Genomic DNA, 18,159 nt, shown 5'->3' on the forward strand with positions numbered 1-18,159 from the left:
TACCTAAAGATTGCTTATCTGAAACCCCAGAAATGTAAGTAAATTAGGGATCGTCTAAAAAGACGCAATTAGGGTTATTTCTTTTATTTTTTTATTGGCTTTGTGGACTCCTCTGTGCTAACCCCAGATGCTTTTGTTTTGTTTGTAACCTTTAAGGTGAACCTCAAGAGAGCTATCTTGATGCTTAATTTTTGTAATTGTTTCTTTAAGATCTAGCAAAAAGCCTAAGTTCCAAATGTATTTCCTTTCCTTTTGGGTTTATTAAAGTTTACCTTTTTAAAGAACAGGATTGGATTTTTGTGTCCTTAAGAGGTTTGTGCATATGTTGTTTAATTAGCTGGTGGCAATAGCTAATGTCCTTTGTTTTTTTCTCAGCTCTTCCCGGGAAGGGGGGTGAAAGGGCTTGAGGGTACCCCACAGGAAGGAATTCCTGAGTGTTCCTTCCTGGGTTCACAAAAGGGGAGGGGGGGTGGGTTTCACTTCGGTGGTGGCAGAATCTACCCATCCAAGGTCAGAGAGAAGATGTGACCTTCGGAGTTTAATACCAGCCTGGAGTGGCCAGTATTAATTTTTAAAATCTTTGCGGGCCCCCACGTTCTGCACTCAGTGCCAGAGTGGGGAATCAACCTTAACAGGGTCTCTGTGAACTTGCATGTTTCCCTGAATCTGCAAGATCCAGGGATTTGAGAGTGCTTGACACCTTGCAGAATTAGACCATCGGGGGAGGGAGTTTGAGCAAGGTCAGAGAATGCGCTGCAATTTCAGTAGGAGTTGAGGCTCTGAGTACCTCTCAAGAGTGGCTCTGTGTGATCTATTTTCTCTTTCAAACCAAAGATTTATTATGATGGCCTTTCAACATATGTCATCTCTAGAAGGCTTGATTGTGATGGTACAAATGAAGGCAATCTTACTGAGTGGTGGAGATACCTAAGACATCTTACTGCCTGAAGGTAATGCAATCCTAAGGTATCTCTTGTAGAAAACCATTTTGCTGGCGGAAGTTGGTAAGGTGCTTTTTTCATTCAGTATGTTAATTTCTCAGTTGAATACAATGGGACTTTAGCAAGAAGGTGAGTGAACAAGATAAGTTTGATTTTGGCTATTTCATATCAGAGAACACTTTCTGTTAAGATTTGATAAGCAAATTATAAAACTTTCAATCTATTTTGGATTAATGAAAGGCATTTATTTGTTCAGGTAGTTTGTTGGCTTCCTTATTAGCATTTGATGTCACTGAAGTCATAATTGAATTAAAAATACGGTGATTAAGGAAGGCTTAGCTATGTAAGAACTATGGGAGGAAAATAGCAGGTTTCAAATATGCATATTTTCCTAGTCGTTTGTTTAATTTCAGATTATAAAGTGCACCCAATGCAACAGTCACTGAGTGTACCTACAAAATTAGAAAATGCTTCATAGCATGTTAATAAATATGGGGGGAGAGAACCCTGTCCACAAAATAAATGCTCATCCCCTCACCTCGCTTACTTAGGGAGAGGACTGGGGAAAGATAGAGAGCTGGTATCTGAAATAGACTTGTATAGGGCTTTGATTTTGGTTACTAGACTGTTGGGTCCAGTGTCTTAAACATGTGCCCATCATCCTGCTTTGACTAAGTGTGAACCTCTCTAATACTTGGGGTAAACAGGAACCTCTCCCTTTTCTTCAAGTTATTTCCCTGTAATTATTCACATCACTTTGTTCTTGCCTGATTTCAGCTATAGCCACCCTAGACTGTTCCAGTATCTTGACCAGGACCTGGGAAAGTAGAGAGTCTGCGCCATTGGGTCCAGCAAAAGTCATAGATGTGATAGTCACCTGCATATTGAGATTTTAACTTTATCCCCCAGTGGCCTTACCTACTTTTTATGCAAAAGTGACAGAATAGAACCCCTTTCCCAAGGTACCATCCATGAGAGAGCCCTTGGGAAAATGAGCAAGAGCTCAACATCATCCACGGACATCTCTCAGAAAAGGAAGAAAAAAGCCACTCAGGCAGCTTACCCTAGGCAGGATGTGCAGGCAAGGTGTGGTCTGTGGTATCAAGCTTGTACTCAGACAAGAATAAAGAACATTTACCAGACATATTAAGAGGCCAATAGAAGATCTACACTGGGGAGGAACGGAGCTGAGGGTCTTACTGGAAGTGGGTACTTACCTGTAGCCTAGCCTGTGTGTGTAATATATCATCTACTCTTAAAGATATTTTTGATACTCTCTAGGACATGGTGTTGCGGTTTAAATACAAGACAGAACAAGGCTTTAAGCAAGCAAGCAGGCTGGTCTGCCGACGGGCTGGTCCGCCTGTCAGCTTTCCATCCTCTTTTTTTTTTTTCCTCCTGCGCATTACATACTCCAACAGATAAAAGGAATACACTGGCTTTATTTAATATTCTTATTTATTAATATTTATTTATTGCATTTTTTGCTTTTGGGCCTTGAGCCCAGTTTTGGGAGGCTTTTTACGGTTTATGTCATTTGGGCGAGATTTCAAGGTTCATGCCCTTGAGAGGAGCCGTGTGTGCACTGCTTCTATATAACACTCCGGGCATGGCCTGAATGTTGCCAAGTGCATGAACCCTGCATGAATGCTACAACATGGAATTCTTACAAAAATATTATGTTTACCTTACCTTGTATAGCCTCCTGAGAATAATTGAGTAATAAGCTTGTAATGTTGGTTTAGTGATTGCAACACATGAATACAGAGACATATATTCAGTCATATTTCTGCACACTATGTTCAGTGTGAAATTCACCATAGCAATTTATCACAATGCAGCTGATTGCTTAACTAAAAGCGCAAGGAAGTCTCTTCTCTTGTTCATTAGCTTATTAGACATGCTTACAAGTATATCATATAAGCCTTACTATAATTTGAAATGTAAAATGACAGTTCTCATCAGTACCATTGCTGTTATGTAATGTTGTTTTAATCTTTATTTTCTTTCATCAAATTAATTGTCTTCCTCTCCTAATTATTTGAGCATTGGAATGTAGGTAGCAGGCAGTAGTGTAGTTTTGAATAATAATGAGGAAAAATATGAGTAAAACCTCAGTTTCACATGGAGGATTTCAAAGACCAATGTTAATAAATAATCAGCAAGTCAAGGTTATAGATCGCTGAAAGTTTTGTTAATTATTCTCAAAATATGAGAAGAAATGTGTATAGTGGAATTGTATTTTATGCTGAAAGAAGACTAAAAAATGAACAAGATGAATAAGTTTTCTTGTTTAGAACCAGAAAGCATGGTGTTTGGTGGGAAATGTATGTGTCAGCTTTCTTTTTTAAAAGGTATATTGTAGATAATGTGGCAAACTCATCCCACATGTAACTCTAACGTAGGTTTTGTCTACGCTGTGGAGCCTGTGCTGGCATAGGTATGTTGGCATAGACCTCCTAATTTATACGCAGCCTACTATGATAGAAGGAGTTTTTCTGTCAGTGTAAGAACACGACCTCTCCGAACAACATGAGCTACATCGACAGAAGCCTACTTCAGTCAACGTAGCTGCATCTAGGCTGGCTGGCTGTTTTTTTCACACCCCTGACACAGCTATGTCAACATGACTTAAGTGTAGACAAAAGGAAACCAGGATAAATTGAAACAAGGAGATGACATGCTTATAACTGAGCTGGTAGGCTGGGTCACTGACTTTACAGAGTATCATCTTCCCAAAGTTTTATTTCCCTAGAGACCTTTAGATAATTCAGGTTTTATACTGTGTACCATGTGACTAATAATTCTTATGCCTATTGGTGCACAGAGGGATCACATATGTAGCTCCACGTGTATGCCAGTGAGAGAACTTACTCCATGCCTTAGAGTTATCACCTCAGAGCACAGAACTGTATGAACCACATGACTAGCCAGGGAGCCAGATAACCTTTTTGAGTTGGGAGGTAAGGTGTGTGAACAAGTCCCATGAGCTCTACATTTCACACAACTGGGGTATAAATACCTTGTTCCCTAAGTTTCTTTCTGTCTGAGTGGTTATGGGCCCAACCTGCCTTTTTCTCCAATAAGTTACTTTTACATGAAGAGTTATGAATAGCTCAAAAGTAGCTTTCAATAGTTAGACAGTAGAGACGCAAATCTTAGTTTGTAGGTGTTTGTCTCTGTCTGAGGGGTTGGAGCAAATGCGGTAGCCTATTTCCTCTTGTTTTTTCCTACCCCCCCACCCCCCCCCCCAGACGTTCTGGTTAAACTTGGATTTATGCTGGAAATGGCCCAGCTTGATTATCATACACACTGTAAGGAGAGTGGTCAGTTTGGATGAGCTATTGCCAGCAGGAGAGTGAGTTTGTGTGGGGAGGGGGGTGAGAAAACCTGGATTTATGCTGGAAATGGCCCACCTTGATTATCATGCACATTGTAGGGAGAATGGTCACTTTGGATGAGCTATTACCAGCAGGAGAGTGAGTTTGTGTGTGTGGAGGGGTGGGGGAGTGAGAAAACCTAGATTTGTGCTGGAAATGTCCCACCTTGATTATCACATTGTAGGGAGAGTGGTCACTTTGGATAAGCTATTACCAGCAGGAGAGTGAGTTTGTGTGTGTGTTTTTTTTTTGGGGGGGGGGGTGAGAAAACCTGGATTTGTGCTGGAAATGGCCCACCTTGATTATCATGCACATTGTAGGGAGAGTGGTCACTTTGGATAAGCTATTACCAGCAGGAGAGTGAGTTTGTGTGTGGGGGGGCGGAGGGTGAGAAAACCTGGATTTGTGCTGGAAATGGCCCAACTTGATGGTCACTTTAGATAAGCTATTACCAGCAGGAGAGTGGGGTGGGTGGAGGTATTGTTTCACGGTCTCTGTGTATATAATGTCTTCTGCAGTTTCCACAGTATGCATCTGATGAAGTGAGCTGTAGCTCACGAAAGCTCATGCTCAAATAAATCGGTTAGTCTCTAAGGTGCCACAAGTACTCCTTTTCTTTTTGCCAATACAGACTAACACGGCTGTTACTCTGAAATCTTAGTTTGCTTTCTTTTGCGGTGTTTGGCTGATTTGTTGACATTTTACAGTTCTGGGGATCTACTTGAGCTTTATACAAGATGAGAGATCTGTCTAGGAAAACATGATTGAATCCCATTGGTGGGCTGCTCATTGAATGGGCATGACAGGTACTTTTTGTGACTTAGCAAATGGGAGAGTGTGCTTTGGGCCCATTGCTCTGAGGATTATGAGATATGAGTGAAGCTTAGAGTAAGGCCACTGTGGTCTGTAAAGAAATGGAGATAATAAAAACATCCCGAAATTTTGGGGAGACAGGAAAAATATCATCCATTATTGACAAATTATTTGAATCTTTCCTGACATCTTCCAACACCCAGTCCTCAGTTGGTGAAACCTTTTTCTGTCATCTCAGCTGCTGAAACCCATTGCAAAACTTCCACTTCACAACAAACCCACACCCCAGGAGCAACCTGCCCTTGTGAATGACAAAAGCCTCTATCTTTAGAACTGCCAAATAATTCCAGGACTAAATCTTGCAGCATTACGTTTCTGAAACAGTAGAAAATAACTGGAAAAACAAACAAAACCAAAATTTTATTCAATTAAATATACAAATAGTAACACAAACTATGCCAGACTGACTTTCATTTCAATTCCTATTGAAGTTAAAAACAAACAAACAAACAAAAAAACCAAAGAACACCCTCCCCACACATCCCAAACCTCTGATTTTGAACAAACATGCTCTCTCCAATTCCACCCTTGCCAGCAATTTCACACAATCCCTTGTCAGATTCTATACTGATATACCACAGAGATCACAATATCTGGTGCATTATTTAAGTTCCACCTATCACTTTAGAACTAGGAGCCTAGTTATTGGCTATATATTGTAATAACACTATCAGAGTTTAAAGTAGGCATGTTTAATGCTAATCTTGCTGCACTAAGGGAGTTAATTTTGCATTCCACCCAGCAGTTCTAACTGCTTTTTTGCAATCATTGACTTGCTCCTCCAATCCTCCCCTCCTCCTGGCTCCGCTCCTCTTTCTGCACAGAATCTCACCAATTTCTTCCAAGAGAAAATAAACAAAATATATCGTGACCTTCCCCCCACTTCCTAGCCAAAGGTCAGAACCAATACTGTATTCTCATCTTCCTTGACCTGTCAACTGCGTTCAACACCATAGATTGTTCCTTTGCTTGAAAACTTGTCTTCCCTTTGCTTCTGTGACTGACCTCTCCTGGTTCTCCTTTTATCTCTCTAATTGCTCCTTCAGCCTGTCCCTTAGAAGATCCTTCTCATCCCCCACAACTTTTTTTGGCTCTGTCCTTGTTCCCCTTTCTCCCTCTACACCTTCTCTGTGGATAATCTCATCCGTAAATGCAAATTCAACCACCATCTTTGTGCTGAGGAGTGACAGATCTACTTCTCTGTTCCAGACCGACCTTTCTGATCGAACTAAAAACTTGGTCTTCCTCCTTGCCATCTCCTCATGGATTTCTAGCTGTCAGCTCAAGCTTAACAGAGCTAAAACAGAGCTCTTCTGCCCCCCACCCCGCTCCAGCTCCTTTCTCAGTCACTGTGGACACCACCATCCTGCCTGTCACTCAAGCCCATAATCTGGGTGTCATCTTTGATTTGGACCTCTCTGTAGGTCCTCACATCCAAGCTATGTCTAAATCTTGCCAACTCTTTCTGCATAACATCTCTAAGACCACGCCTTTCCTATCCATCCGCACCGCTAAAACAGTCATGCAGGCTCTCATCTCTATTATTGCAATACCTTTTTGTCTGGCCTAGACAAGTGCAATCTTTCCCCAGTCATATCCACTAATGATGGTGCTGAAAAGATAATTCTCTTACATTGTCATTTTGACCATGTCACCCCTTTCTTTGAATCCCTCTGTTGGTTCCCCCTTCTCTATTGCATCAAACGTAAGCTGCTTGCCTTTTGTTTCAAGGGACTTCATGACCTGTCTTCTCTCATTCACTGTTGATATGACTACTCCCATCTCGATCAGCCAATGATGGCAGCCTCCATATTCCACTTGCTAATTTTTCAAACAAGAGACTTTTTGATTTCTCCCAAGCTGCACCTGATGTTTGGGAGGAGCTCCTCATAAACATCTGAAAAAGTACCCAGTTATTTTCCTTTGGATTCCTTCTTAAAACTCTTCTTTGCTGTGATGCCTACAAAAAAAACAACTTGACAGTGGTTAGGCAGCTGCTGTGCTAATCGCACTGTCTATCGTGATGACCAATATTGTCTCATTGTTTCTCTGTACTCTGCCACCATCTGTCTGTATTCATCCGCTGTCTCTTGTCGTAGTCTTAGATTACAAGCTCTTTGGGTCAGGAGGTATCTTTTTTTCCTGTGTTCATACAATACCTAACACAATGGGGTCCTGGCTCATGACCATGTCTCCTAAGTGCTGTGGTAATACACACAAATAAATAACGTGTCTTCAGTTCCCAGGCACCAAGAGAGAGGTTCCCACTCTGCTGGTGGGATACTCTTTATGACCCTGCACATTTTATTGATGCACATGTACAGCTTCCAGAACACACTGAAAAGTTACTTGGCTATACCAATTTTAGCTAAATAAAATGGCAGTCTCACTAAGAAAATTGTTCCTTGAATTGAAATGTGAGCTCACTTGTGTTCTGTACTTTTCTACTTTTTACGTGAATTGCAGCTATAACTAACTTGAGTCTGGAGGAGGATTGATTCTTCACCTTTTCTGAGATTTAACTTAATTACAGGAATACCCAAAGGAAATACCAATCAGCAGAGACTGCTTCAAAGAATTGCAAAGCATACTAGTGAAAATGAGGCAATATCATGTCAATGGCTGTTTCTCGTTTAATTTTCTTAAAAGCACCAAACCTTTCGAAATACTGCCAGCCTTGAGAACTTTCTTTCTGTGCCTTAAAACAACACACAATAACTTCCCACTCTTTTATTAATGATTTACAATAGTAGAATTATAGGTGCAAGGGAAATATTGTATTGTACCCTGGTGACATCTATGCATACTATACCAAGTAGCAGGAGGTACCTGTAAATGATACATGCGGTGTTCTGGCAAGTGCTGCAGTTGTTGAGGTCTTGGCCAGTGCGATAGAAGTTGCGCCTGCAATAGACAATAGCTGCTGTAATTTATATTAAAAAGTTGTGAACTGAAAAGCTAGAACTCTTATAATAAACCTAACCCCTCTTTACAGGCATTTTAAGTATCCTAATCACAAACATAACACTAAAATTTGTTGCTAAGAATCTGGTTTAAAATCGACCAAAGCACATAAATTTATCATCTTGAACCTCTGCCCTTAAACTCATTTAAACTGTGGTGCCGATATTCTGTTCAGGGGATTCTCTAGAAAGCAGGTGATTTTGTACAACTGTTATGTCTTATACGAATACCTTTACAAGAACACTTCAATTATGAGAACACTTTTTGACTGGAACACATTTGAACTATTTGCTATGCTTTCTGTACATCAAAATATCCTTTTTTTTTTTTTGCTTTCTACTTTTCCATTCCTTTTCTTTTTTCTTTTGTCCCCTTCCTTTGAACAGAAAAGCAAGGCAGCTAAACATTCTCATTGAATAGTGCCACAAAAGCAAATTGACATAAATGGCTGTATCAAAAAACAAGTTCTTTTCTGGTTTATCCTTTTTCAGCCTGTACCGGTTGGACAATTCTTTGTGTATTTGAAAAATAATTTAAGAAAACAAACAGTTCTCTTTGTAGCTACTAAGAAAGATGACAAAACGAACAAGCTGGCAGGTTGCAGAATTGTTGTCACTGGAGATATTCAAGGCTAGGCTTGAAAGTCATCTGTCAAGAATGAGTTGGGGACAACTGCAGTAATTTAGTCATGCTGTACAGGTACGTACTGGGTGGTTCCTTCCATCCCAGGTGTACAATCCATTGAAGTCAATGGCAGCTTTATCTGCATAAAAAGTCTATGATTATAGGATTCCCAAAATGATTTTCTAATTGCTTTTCTGAGAACTAATCTCAATCTGTTCTTTTCAACAGCAGTAGTGGTGCTACTCACAAAAGCAGTGGGAATAATTATGACACAGTTTTACTACCAGAGTCAACACAGTCACCAAATGATTCTAGAAAGACAGATTGAAGCCTGTCACTGATGCTGAAATAGAGGCAGCTGAGGAGCTTTGCAGTAATTCAGTTTCCAACAATGTGGTAACAGAATAAAAAGGAAGAACAAATGTTGCAGAATGGTCTGCATTTCACTTTACAAGGTTGCACCCTTCTGGAATACTCAGATACATAATCATCAACAAGGCTTTTGTCAAATGAGGGCAGACTCTATTTTTGTTGTGTGTGTAGGGGAAGATATCTTCCTCCTCAGAGGTTCTGGAAAATTAGCAGAACTACTTCATGGAGGTTTCACCACTACATGCCCTGAGCTATCTCCACAGCCCTAGAAGGATCTCTTTGGCAGTAGGTCATCCAGCTACAACGTACGCCTCTCTTGTTCACTCACTGCATCTTTCTGTAAAGACTCAGGCCCCAAATCATGAACCCAGGTCCTGCCCATCTTCTTTTGCACTAGAGCCATGCTGTTCCTGCTGCCTGGAGGCCTTCTGCAAATGTGGAAGGAAGTGAAGAGATTCATCTGTAGTGTAACTAGTGATAAGGATTAAATACTGCTAATGTACATGGCATGAGTTTAAAAATGTGCAATTATCTTATTTGTGTTTTGTTATTGGTAATTATGAAAGCAAATTAGGTGTGCAGTTAAATATGTTTTGCAAGTGCTAATGCATGTAGCTTTTTTTAAAAAAGAGATCCTTAATCTTCTTTTAAATGCACAAAGGATTGACTAATTATGTGCAACATATTTTTAAAAGCTAGAAACCATCTCTAACTATTGTCAGTTTCATAAAGAGTTCTGAAATGTATTCTCAGCAAATATGCTCTAAGTCTGAGCCAGTGGTTTAAACTCGGTGACATTCTGAACCCTGTAAAATGGTATATAAATGTCTCGCAACATGTTAGTTTGACATTTTTAATAGTAAGGTGCCTGATCCTGCCACTGTTACTTGTGTTGCAGACTTGTCCCATTGAAGTCTGAAATCTAATGCACAATTTGCATTCCTAAATCAGATGAGTAATGGTTGCAAGACAGAGCCAGTGATTGCACTGATAACATATAAAGCATTAATGTGGATCATGGACTTTTACTTTCTATATTGGTAATAACAGAGGGGAAAGCAATAATTCAAAAACTTCTGCTGCCATTTCTTCAAACATGTTCTAGTTAATGATTTTAATGTGGTGTGTATATAGTATGTACGTGAGTTGGAATTTGTAGCCAGAGAGAATGAAGGTCTCAGCGAACCTGCAGAATGTTCACGGCACAAGTGGTGCCCTTATTTCTGTTCTTAAGACACCACCTTAAGTAGCGAGAGGGGCTTTCAGGTTCCGTGTTCTTTCATATGTCCTGTCAATTAGTGCCATCTGTAACCGTGCTTTTTTTGTCACATAGCATCTTGCCCCCTTTTAATCAAAATATGATGGATGGACAACATAGATAACTATGTTGTCCCTAACTGATCTGATGTTTTGTAAGTTCAGTGCTAATTAATGCCAAAATGTAAAGACATTTGCTTTCTCTGGAGTGGCTCAAATCTATAAAACAGTAGAGAGAATATGATTTTGCAGACATTTTTTAAAATATTTCAAAGGAAGATTTTCAGTAGCAAAGATTAAAAGAAAGCAAACAGCCACTTCTGACTTTTTAATAAATTACTTAACAAAATAGTTTTTTAATATTAAAGTAAACCATACCCTTCACTGAGGGCTCTGGCTTTTTCCAGGTCTTGAATTACATTCAAAAGGACTTTAATCTTCTCCTGGTTTGAGTGTAAAGATTCCTCTATGGACTGCAGCTTGCCTTGTAGGGCACATAGTTCACTATGTGCCAAGTGAATTTGATTAATGTCTCTAATCTCCTTGTTGGTTTCTGGTTTAATTTCATTCCCTGGAAGATGGGACTTTATGTGAAAATCTTCTAAATAATTGCAATACTCTGGAACATATGACCATGTAGAAGTTTTATCCATTTCAGTGTTACACAAGGGAATAGATTTTGATTCATTACTGCTGGTCAATGATGTTATTCCATGATTATCATTAGTCAGCACCATGCAATCAGAGTCTGTTTCAGGCTCTGTTGGCTGTTGATGATCTCTGAGAAAGCAGTGGGATGAACTCTGGTTCGACAGAGGTGATAATGGAGTGATTTCATTAGTGCTAGTGTCTTTAGTGGATACACATAACTCCAAAACACTTTTTTCTTCACAAGAGTCATAATGTGGATTAATTTCATTACAGTTCCTGGTATTGTTTAAGTAGGAGGGAGGTTTTCCTGATTTGGATGGCAGTGTACAGTTTTCATTGGATTGGCTCATAGGAGAACGTACTGAATCATTTAAATCCATGGACATGTCTGAAGCATAAACGGAAGTGCTATTGTCCTGTGGAGAAGTCAGATGTATGTATTCAGGCACCTGTGTATAAACAGTTGCCTTTTCCAGTATTGTGGAAGTATCTGACGCTGAGTGGATAGGCCCATTGCTTTGTGCTTTACACTCTCTTTGAAATAACTGATTGGATGTCTTGGCTCTTCTAGATCCATCTTCCAAATGTTTAGTTATTCTTAAGTAAGAGAGGTCCAAAGACATGTCTTGCTCAGAAAGATTGCCGTTGACTTGGATAGAGCATTCCGGCTCGGTTGGCATTTCCATTAAAGACTTACTTGTTGTCAGTTTTTTCTTTTTAAAAATTGGAAAATGCTTCCTGAGGCTGGGAGAAGTTTGAATAGCAATATTCCGATGCCCCTTCTGAGCCCTTGGGAAAGAGAGAGAATAGTTTGGCAGGTTATGGTGCCTAGATATTTGTGCCTTTCCAATCATGAGCGTTGTGTCTTTGGCAGGTTTAGCGTCCATTTCAGTGACACCAATTGGCTTCTTGTTTGTACTATCCTCTTTGAATCGGACTTGCTGAGATTTGCTCCTGCGGTGGTGTGGCTGCCTCATAAAATCAACTGAATCCAGGCTATTCCGTTTGAGTAATACAGGGCGCATTTTCTTGTTTTGTTGGGCCATTGAATCGCAGTTTGAGGCCTGCAAGTAATAAGTTTCTCTGCGACCCATTTCATTAGGCCATTCGAACAGCATCTGGTGGTTATGCCCCAGATGCAAATGAAGATTTTAACTATTGACTAGGAAACTAATTCTTTTCATTCTGTTGGTTTTTATTTATATTTCTAGGTAATCTATTCTATTTTGAGATATTCTTTCAATTTCTACCCACATTTACCAATATTTTGTTACAGAGAAAATTATTAGTTAGACCAATCACCAAGATAAACTAAATAATTTAAAAGCGGCAAAGAGTTCTGTGGCACCTTATAGACTAACAGACATATTGGAGCATAAGCTTTCGTGGGTGAATACCCACTTCGCCAGATGCATGTAGTGGAAATTTTCAGAGGCAGGTATAAATGTGCAAGCAAGAATCAGGCTAGGGATAATGAGGTTAGTTCAATCAGGGAGGCTGAGGCCCTCTTCTAACCCTAAAGGCCCTCTTCTAACCCTAAAGGCCCTCTTCTAACCCTAAAGGCCCACTTCTAGCCTCTTCTAACCCTAAATAATTTAAATATCCAATCAAAGGAGAGCATTAATGGAGAGAGAATTTGGAATTCTTAACGTTTACATTCTGAAACTAATCTTGGTTTCTCTTACAACAAAAGTATAAATTACAGTAGTCAAGGTATGTTAACTGTTAACTACTGCAAAGATAAATTAGTCAACCACCTTTTCTAATGCCTACTTAGCTAACGTTAACCCTCCGCAAGAGATTCAAGTTTTGAACTGTGGACCACTTAAATATTTCTTATTTTCATAGAATGTAAATAACATGCATAATAACTGTTTTGGGCAATTGCTTTCCTGATGCATAGCTTTGCTGTAGAAATATACCCATTAATATCAAACAGAAATTCTTCCTGCAGTGCTGTTGTTTTTTCTTCTTGTCCCATCTTTTTACTTTAGCAGCTGAAACTAATCTTCTCAAATAGCCAAACAAAGCCAGTGGCTTGTGACCAAGCAAATATATAGCATCAAACAGGATTCAATAATTGATGTATAGTCCTTGCTCTAATTCATGCAAGTACAAGACTGAGCATGTCTGAGGGACTGTATCATTCAGATGAGATCTGTAAACACTTTGGCCCCAGGAGAGTGGTCCAGACCAGATAGTCAGCATTTGCAGAATAGCAGACAAGTGTTTTCTGAAAATAAAAAGACAATAGTTGCAATTGAACACTGTTGAATACCATTGAAAAGTCTGTTGAATACTATTATTTCTTCCTGCTGTCTCTAAATATTTTTCATCTGCAGTACTCATGTGAACTTTGTAGTGGGATGTCTTAAATGGGAAACTGAAAGATGATGATTCTACATTGTGAAGCACATAGATATTTATCTACTGTGAAATATCGGAACACAACCAAATATATTTTCAGAATGTATATTCAATAAAACAGTTTTATTTCCTTTGGTAGTGTGATCAGGATTGCACATTTATGCTAGTTATGGGTCTGAACCTGAAATCGCAGATATGGACCTCCAAAGACTTTGGAGAAGTCTAGTTCCAGATCTGAAATTGGCTGCTTGAGCTCATTATGTTTGCAGTGGCCAGAAAGCTGGAAAATGCACATGAAAGCTCTTCAACTTAGAGCAAGTTAGGGTTCAAATCTAATTCTGAATCTCTATTTTGCAACTCAGGTGCATCTAAAATATAGTTGTGTGAATATGTGTATAGCCTGGGATCCACCAGAGAGAGCGATGGTGGATCAAGTTAAATGTTGCAAGTGAAACCTTTTGTAGGCTTGTGAAATTTATCTCCTGTGAAGTATAAAATGACTGGTATTTATGAATAAAGTCTCTCTTGCAAGAAATTTGCCTACATCTGTCTGTTCTATTAAGCTACATTTTATCACTTCTCTTTCCAATCTCATAAAATATCTATAAACATTTTGGTTATACGGTAAGCCTTACCTTGCTGAAAAATTGTTAGGACAATAGTGTAATCATAAGCAGAAAACAATGTTTCTGTTATAACTAGAGATCAGTTTAGTATGCACAAAAGTGTTATAACCTTGGGAAAAACCCTTTTTCTGCAGCCATAAAATAAATTGCGAGCTATAATCAAAAATGTTTACTTCATACCATTAACCCTTTCTTAACTACACTATGTCCACTGATCTATGGTATCTACCTGAAATCCACAACATTCCAAGCTTGGCAGAAAATTTACCACAGCCACTATATTAGTAGTGACAATAATTTATCACAAAAACAACATTTTCCTTTTCTTTCCCCCACAGTATTCAGATGAAACAAGTAATGAACGTTACAAAACTGAAGTCCAGACTTGGCTTTTGTCAATTCTAGACCAATGACTGTTTTAAAATTTGATTTCACTCAAGCTGCCAGGGCTGAACTTGTATGTTGTGATATACCAGGTTCACGTCAAGAACATCATACTTTACTTTGGCAGCATGTGCACATGCATACTGTACACTCTCTTTATTTACCCACACATTGAGCAGATTTCAAACATCAGGAAGGCTGAAGTGAGATCATTTTATTGTACCTCCTGCTCTTAGATAATAGTTTCTTTCCTCATCTCTCCACGTCAGGACACAAATCTCAGGAATCCATTTGCTTTGCAGATTGTTCATGATAAAGCTATTGGAAAAAACAGTTCTGGACACGTTAAGGGAGAGCTGTTCTGAAACTTTATTTTGGAATTTAATATCTTAAACCACATTGGGATAGTACTTTCTGTTCAAATTGTCAAAATACCCATGTTTGTTGTAGAAAAGCCATTTGAAAACAATTAAAAATAGAATGCTACTGTTAATGTTTTGGTAAAGGAAATTTAAACTCTGTTAAAATGGATTCCATTTTAAAACTTCACCTTTATAACCACTTACTAGGCTAAACTTATTTGAATGTGAGCCATGATTCCTTGGTTCTGTTAGCAAGCCAGTAGAAGATCTAATAAATTAATTCCTCAGGATCTCTCAGGGGCTAATTTTTAAAAGGGCTGGAGCTCAGTCTCCCTTTTGTGGACACAGTCTTCACTCTCAAACTGAGGGCAAAGATCAGAATACTTTAGCTATCTGATTTATGCCTGTAATCAGGTGGTTTGACAAGAAAATGTCTGGAATCCAGGTACAAATTCTGCCACTGTGAATTATACTTGAAAACAGGAGAGCTCTCCATCTTCACCCTTCATATTCTGTGTCTGAGCTTCCCCGGCTATACAATGGGGATAATATATATATAGAATTGTGAGGTCAAATGTTTGTAAAATAAGAAAAGAACGTAAGACCGGCCAGATGGGGTCAGACCAATTGTCCATTTAGCCCAGGGTCCTGTCTTCCAAGAGTGGCCAGTGCCAGATGCTTCAGAGAGAGTGAACAGAACAGGGCAATTTATCTAGTGATATATCCCCTGTCATCCAGTCCCAGCTTTCAGGAGTCAAATATTTAGGGACACCCAGAGCATGTGGCTGTGTCCCTGATTATTGGCTAATAGCCATTGATGGACCTATTCTCCATTCACTTATCTAATTCTTTTTTGAACCCAGTTTACTCCTGGAGGAATTCTGCGCTATTACATGCAAAATTAATGAGCCTTGCATATTTTTAATTTTTTGTGCAGAAAAAAGCTTCTGCTGAAAAGTTGCTGCAGTTCCACCTTTTGCTCTCCAGAGGGTGCTGTGGCGATAGAACACAGCAGCTGCTGCCAGCCAGCTAGGGAAGAGAAAGAGCCTGGCTTCTTCACAGCACCTGTAGGGCCAGGTCAGGAGACAGGGGCTATGGGGAGACAGATAGTGTGGGGCTGTTGGGAGGTCACAGGCTCATAAGAGCTAGTAGGGGGTCAGACTGGGGCAGGGCCTAAATGGGAGTGGAGGTACAGGGCCGCAGGGGGAGGGAGGTGCAGGCCACATGGTGATGAGGGAGGGGGTGCAGGGCCATATAGGGATGGGGGTGTGGCTGAGTGGGGGCACAGAGACACATGGGGATTGGGAGGAGGTGAAGGGCAACATAGGGACGGGATGGCTGAGTGGGAGCACAAAGACATGGGGATGGAGGAGGGGGTGCAGGGCCACATGGGGATGGGGAGAATGGGTGTCTGAGTGGAGGTGGAGGAACACATGTGCCCGACTGAATGGGAGAGGCTAGGGGTCAGCCAGGGTCTGCATGGGGGAAGCTCCCTAACAGTCCCTTCCCACCCCGCAAAGAAATCCTGTTCTGTACTTTTCCCACCCATACCCAACAACCCTCAGTTCACACCCAGGCTCCTTCCCAGCAATTATTTCCCTCTCCCCCAGCCTTTGCACTGCTTCTGGGGGTGTGTGGGAAATATGGTTCTGTATTGTAGTTTAAATGAATTATTACTCAGAGTTCTGTATTATTATGCCTAGTAAGGAATTTGTCAAAAAACATTTTCTGAATCTGATTTATCTGTATTGATACAGACATACTTGCTGACCCGTATTTTGAAATAAATGACCAAAAATAATTGAAACTGGTGTGATTATATTGTGTTATTTTGACAAATTAAAAATGCAGAATTTTGCAGAATTTGAAAATATTGTGAGCAGAATTTTTAATTTTTTGTTGCAGAATTTTTATTTTTTTGGCACAGAATTCCCCTAGGAGTGCCAGTTACACTGTTGTTTCCATAAGATGTTTTGAAGACTAAGTTCCTCAGGCTGACTGTGCATTGTATTTGTTTCTGTTGGTTTTAAACCTGCTGCCTATTAATTTTATTGGGTGACCCCTGGTTCAAGTTCTTTGAGATCACTAGAGAAAAGTACTATAGAAAGGAAGGATATTCTTAGTCAGTTGCTGTTTTAAAATGGTGTTCCTTCTATTTGAGCTATGTGTGTGTTCATCTTGTAGAATAATATCCCAGATTACAGAAATAGAATACGATACATTTGCTAGTTTTATGACACTATGACAGAAGATAATGTATGATCTAATATTAAAAGGGAGGTGTGGCAACCTTACTCCAGTTATCTTGCGGCTGTAGAGATTGTCTCAACCTTAGCTATTTTGACATTATATTTAACAGTTATTATGATGTACTTGCATAAATATAATGGCTTCTTGACATCTGGGTCAGTTCTCACTCTCTCAAAAGTAAGCTTGTATAGAGAATGTGTGTGAATACTCATGTCATGTGATAAAATAAATTTATCACACACCTTTGGTCACATCTTTATCTCTACCCTCTCTCTCCTGAATTTTCCAATCTTAGTGGTTTTGATAGCTACCCTCACCCTCCAAAAATGACCTTCCAGAGAAATATTTCCTTCTTGCTCCTAAATGTGAATCCCTACCAAAAAAACCCAACCAAATGAAGAAAAATACATTAGCCCAAGGCCTGAGATGTGCAGTATACAATCCTGAACCAGTGACCAGTTTAAAATCCAAAACAACCTAAACTTTAAACTGAGCTTAAAATTTGTATTCTGTTAAAATTTGGCATATGCAGACTACATGATGGTGCGCTGTGATGCAGTCTGCAAAAGCCAGAAGTAATCTATTACTTCAGGGTAAGGAATAAAGACTTACACAATGTAAACTATAGAACCTAGGGTTAGCCAGCCTTACTCATGTGAAAAATTAAATGAGATATTTAATGATCCTTAATGTTAAAGGGCTTGTTCTTATGTTTCATGTGAGATGAGAACTTTAGCTGTTTCTCCTAAGAACATGATGGAGGTAGTGTTAACTTGGGTTGGAGTTGGAGTTGGGTTGGAGTTCTGCTGACTCAGCATGACTTCCTGTGTCACCTAAGTACTGCCTATGCTTAATGTTTAGCTTATGAGAACTGATGAGAGAGTGCAATAAGGTGTGTCACAGGATGCAAGGGGCACTGTTTGGTCCAGGTGATCAAAAGGTTAACCTGAGCGCAACTTGTCTCTCCTAGGAGAGAGGCTATAACAGTAGCTGCTCAAGAGATGGGGGAAGGAATACATTTGGGAAAGTCATTCCCCCCATAGCTCACAAAGGTAGGTTTAACCTTTGAGGGCAAAATACCTTGCTGACTGTCCTTTTTATTCCCTGC

General features: G+C 39.7%; 2 protein-coding genes across 4 annotated transcripts in view; one reads left to right on the forward strand and one right to left on the reverse strand.

Annotated features, from left to right (window-relative positions):
• Window positions 1-18,159, forward strand: part of DOCK2 (dedicator of cytokinesis 2) — a 495,629-nt gene that overhangs the window by 252,800 nt on the left and 224,670 nt on the right. The window lies entirely within an intron of this gene.
• The window catches only part of INSYN2B (inhibitory synaptic factor family member 2B), a 123,392-nt gene that overhangs the window by 23,975 nt on the left and 81,258 nt on the right, over window positions 1-18,159 (reverse strand). The window contains exons 2-3 of the mRNA XM_027833634.3: window positions 10,790-13,295; window positions 8,024-8,098 (exon numbers count right to left, since the gene is read on the reverse strand). Of these exons, the coding sequence (XP_027689435.2) occupies window positions 8,024-8,098; window positions 10,790-12,180 (1,466 nt within the window). The 5' untranslated portion in view covers window positions 12,181-13,295. The remainder of the gene's footprint in view (window positions 1-8,023; window positions 8,099-10,789; window positions 13,296-18,159) is intronic.

This window comes from Chelonia mydas, chromosome 8 (assembly GCF_015237465.2).
Source record: "Chelonia mydas isolate rCheMyd1 chromosome 8, rCheMyd1.pri.v2, whole genome shotgun sequence".
In the NCBI taxonomy this organism is placed as follows: Eukaryota; Metazoa; Chordata; order Testudines; family Cheloniidae; genus Chelonia; species Chelonia mydas.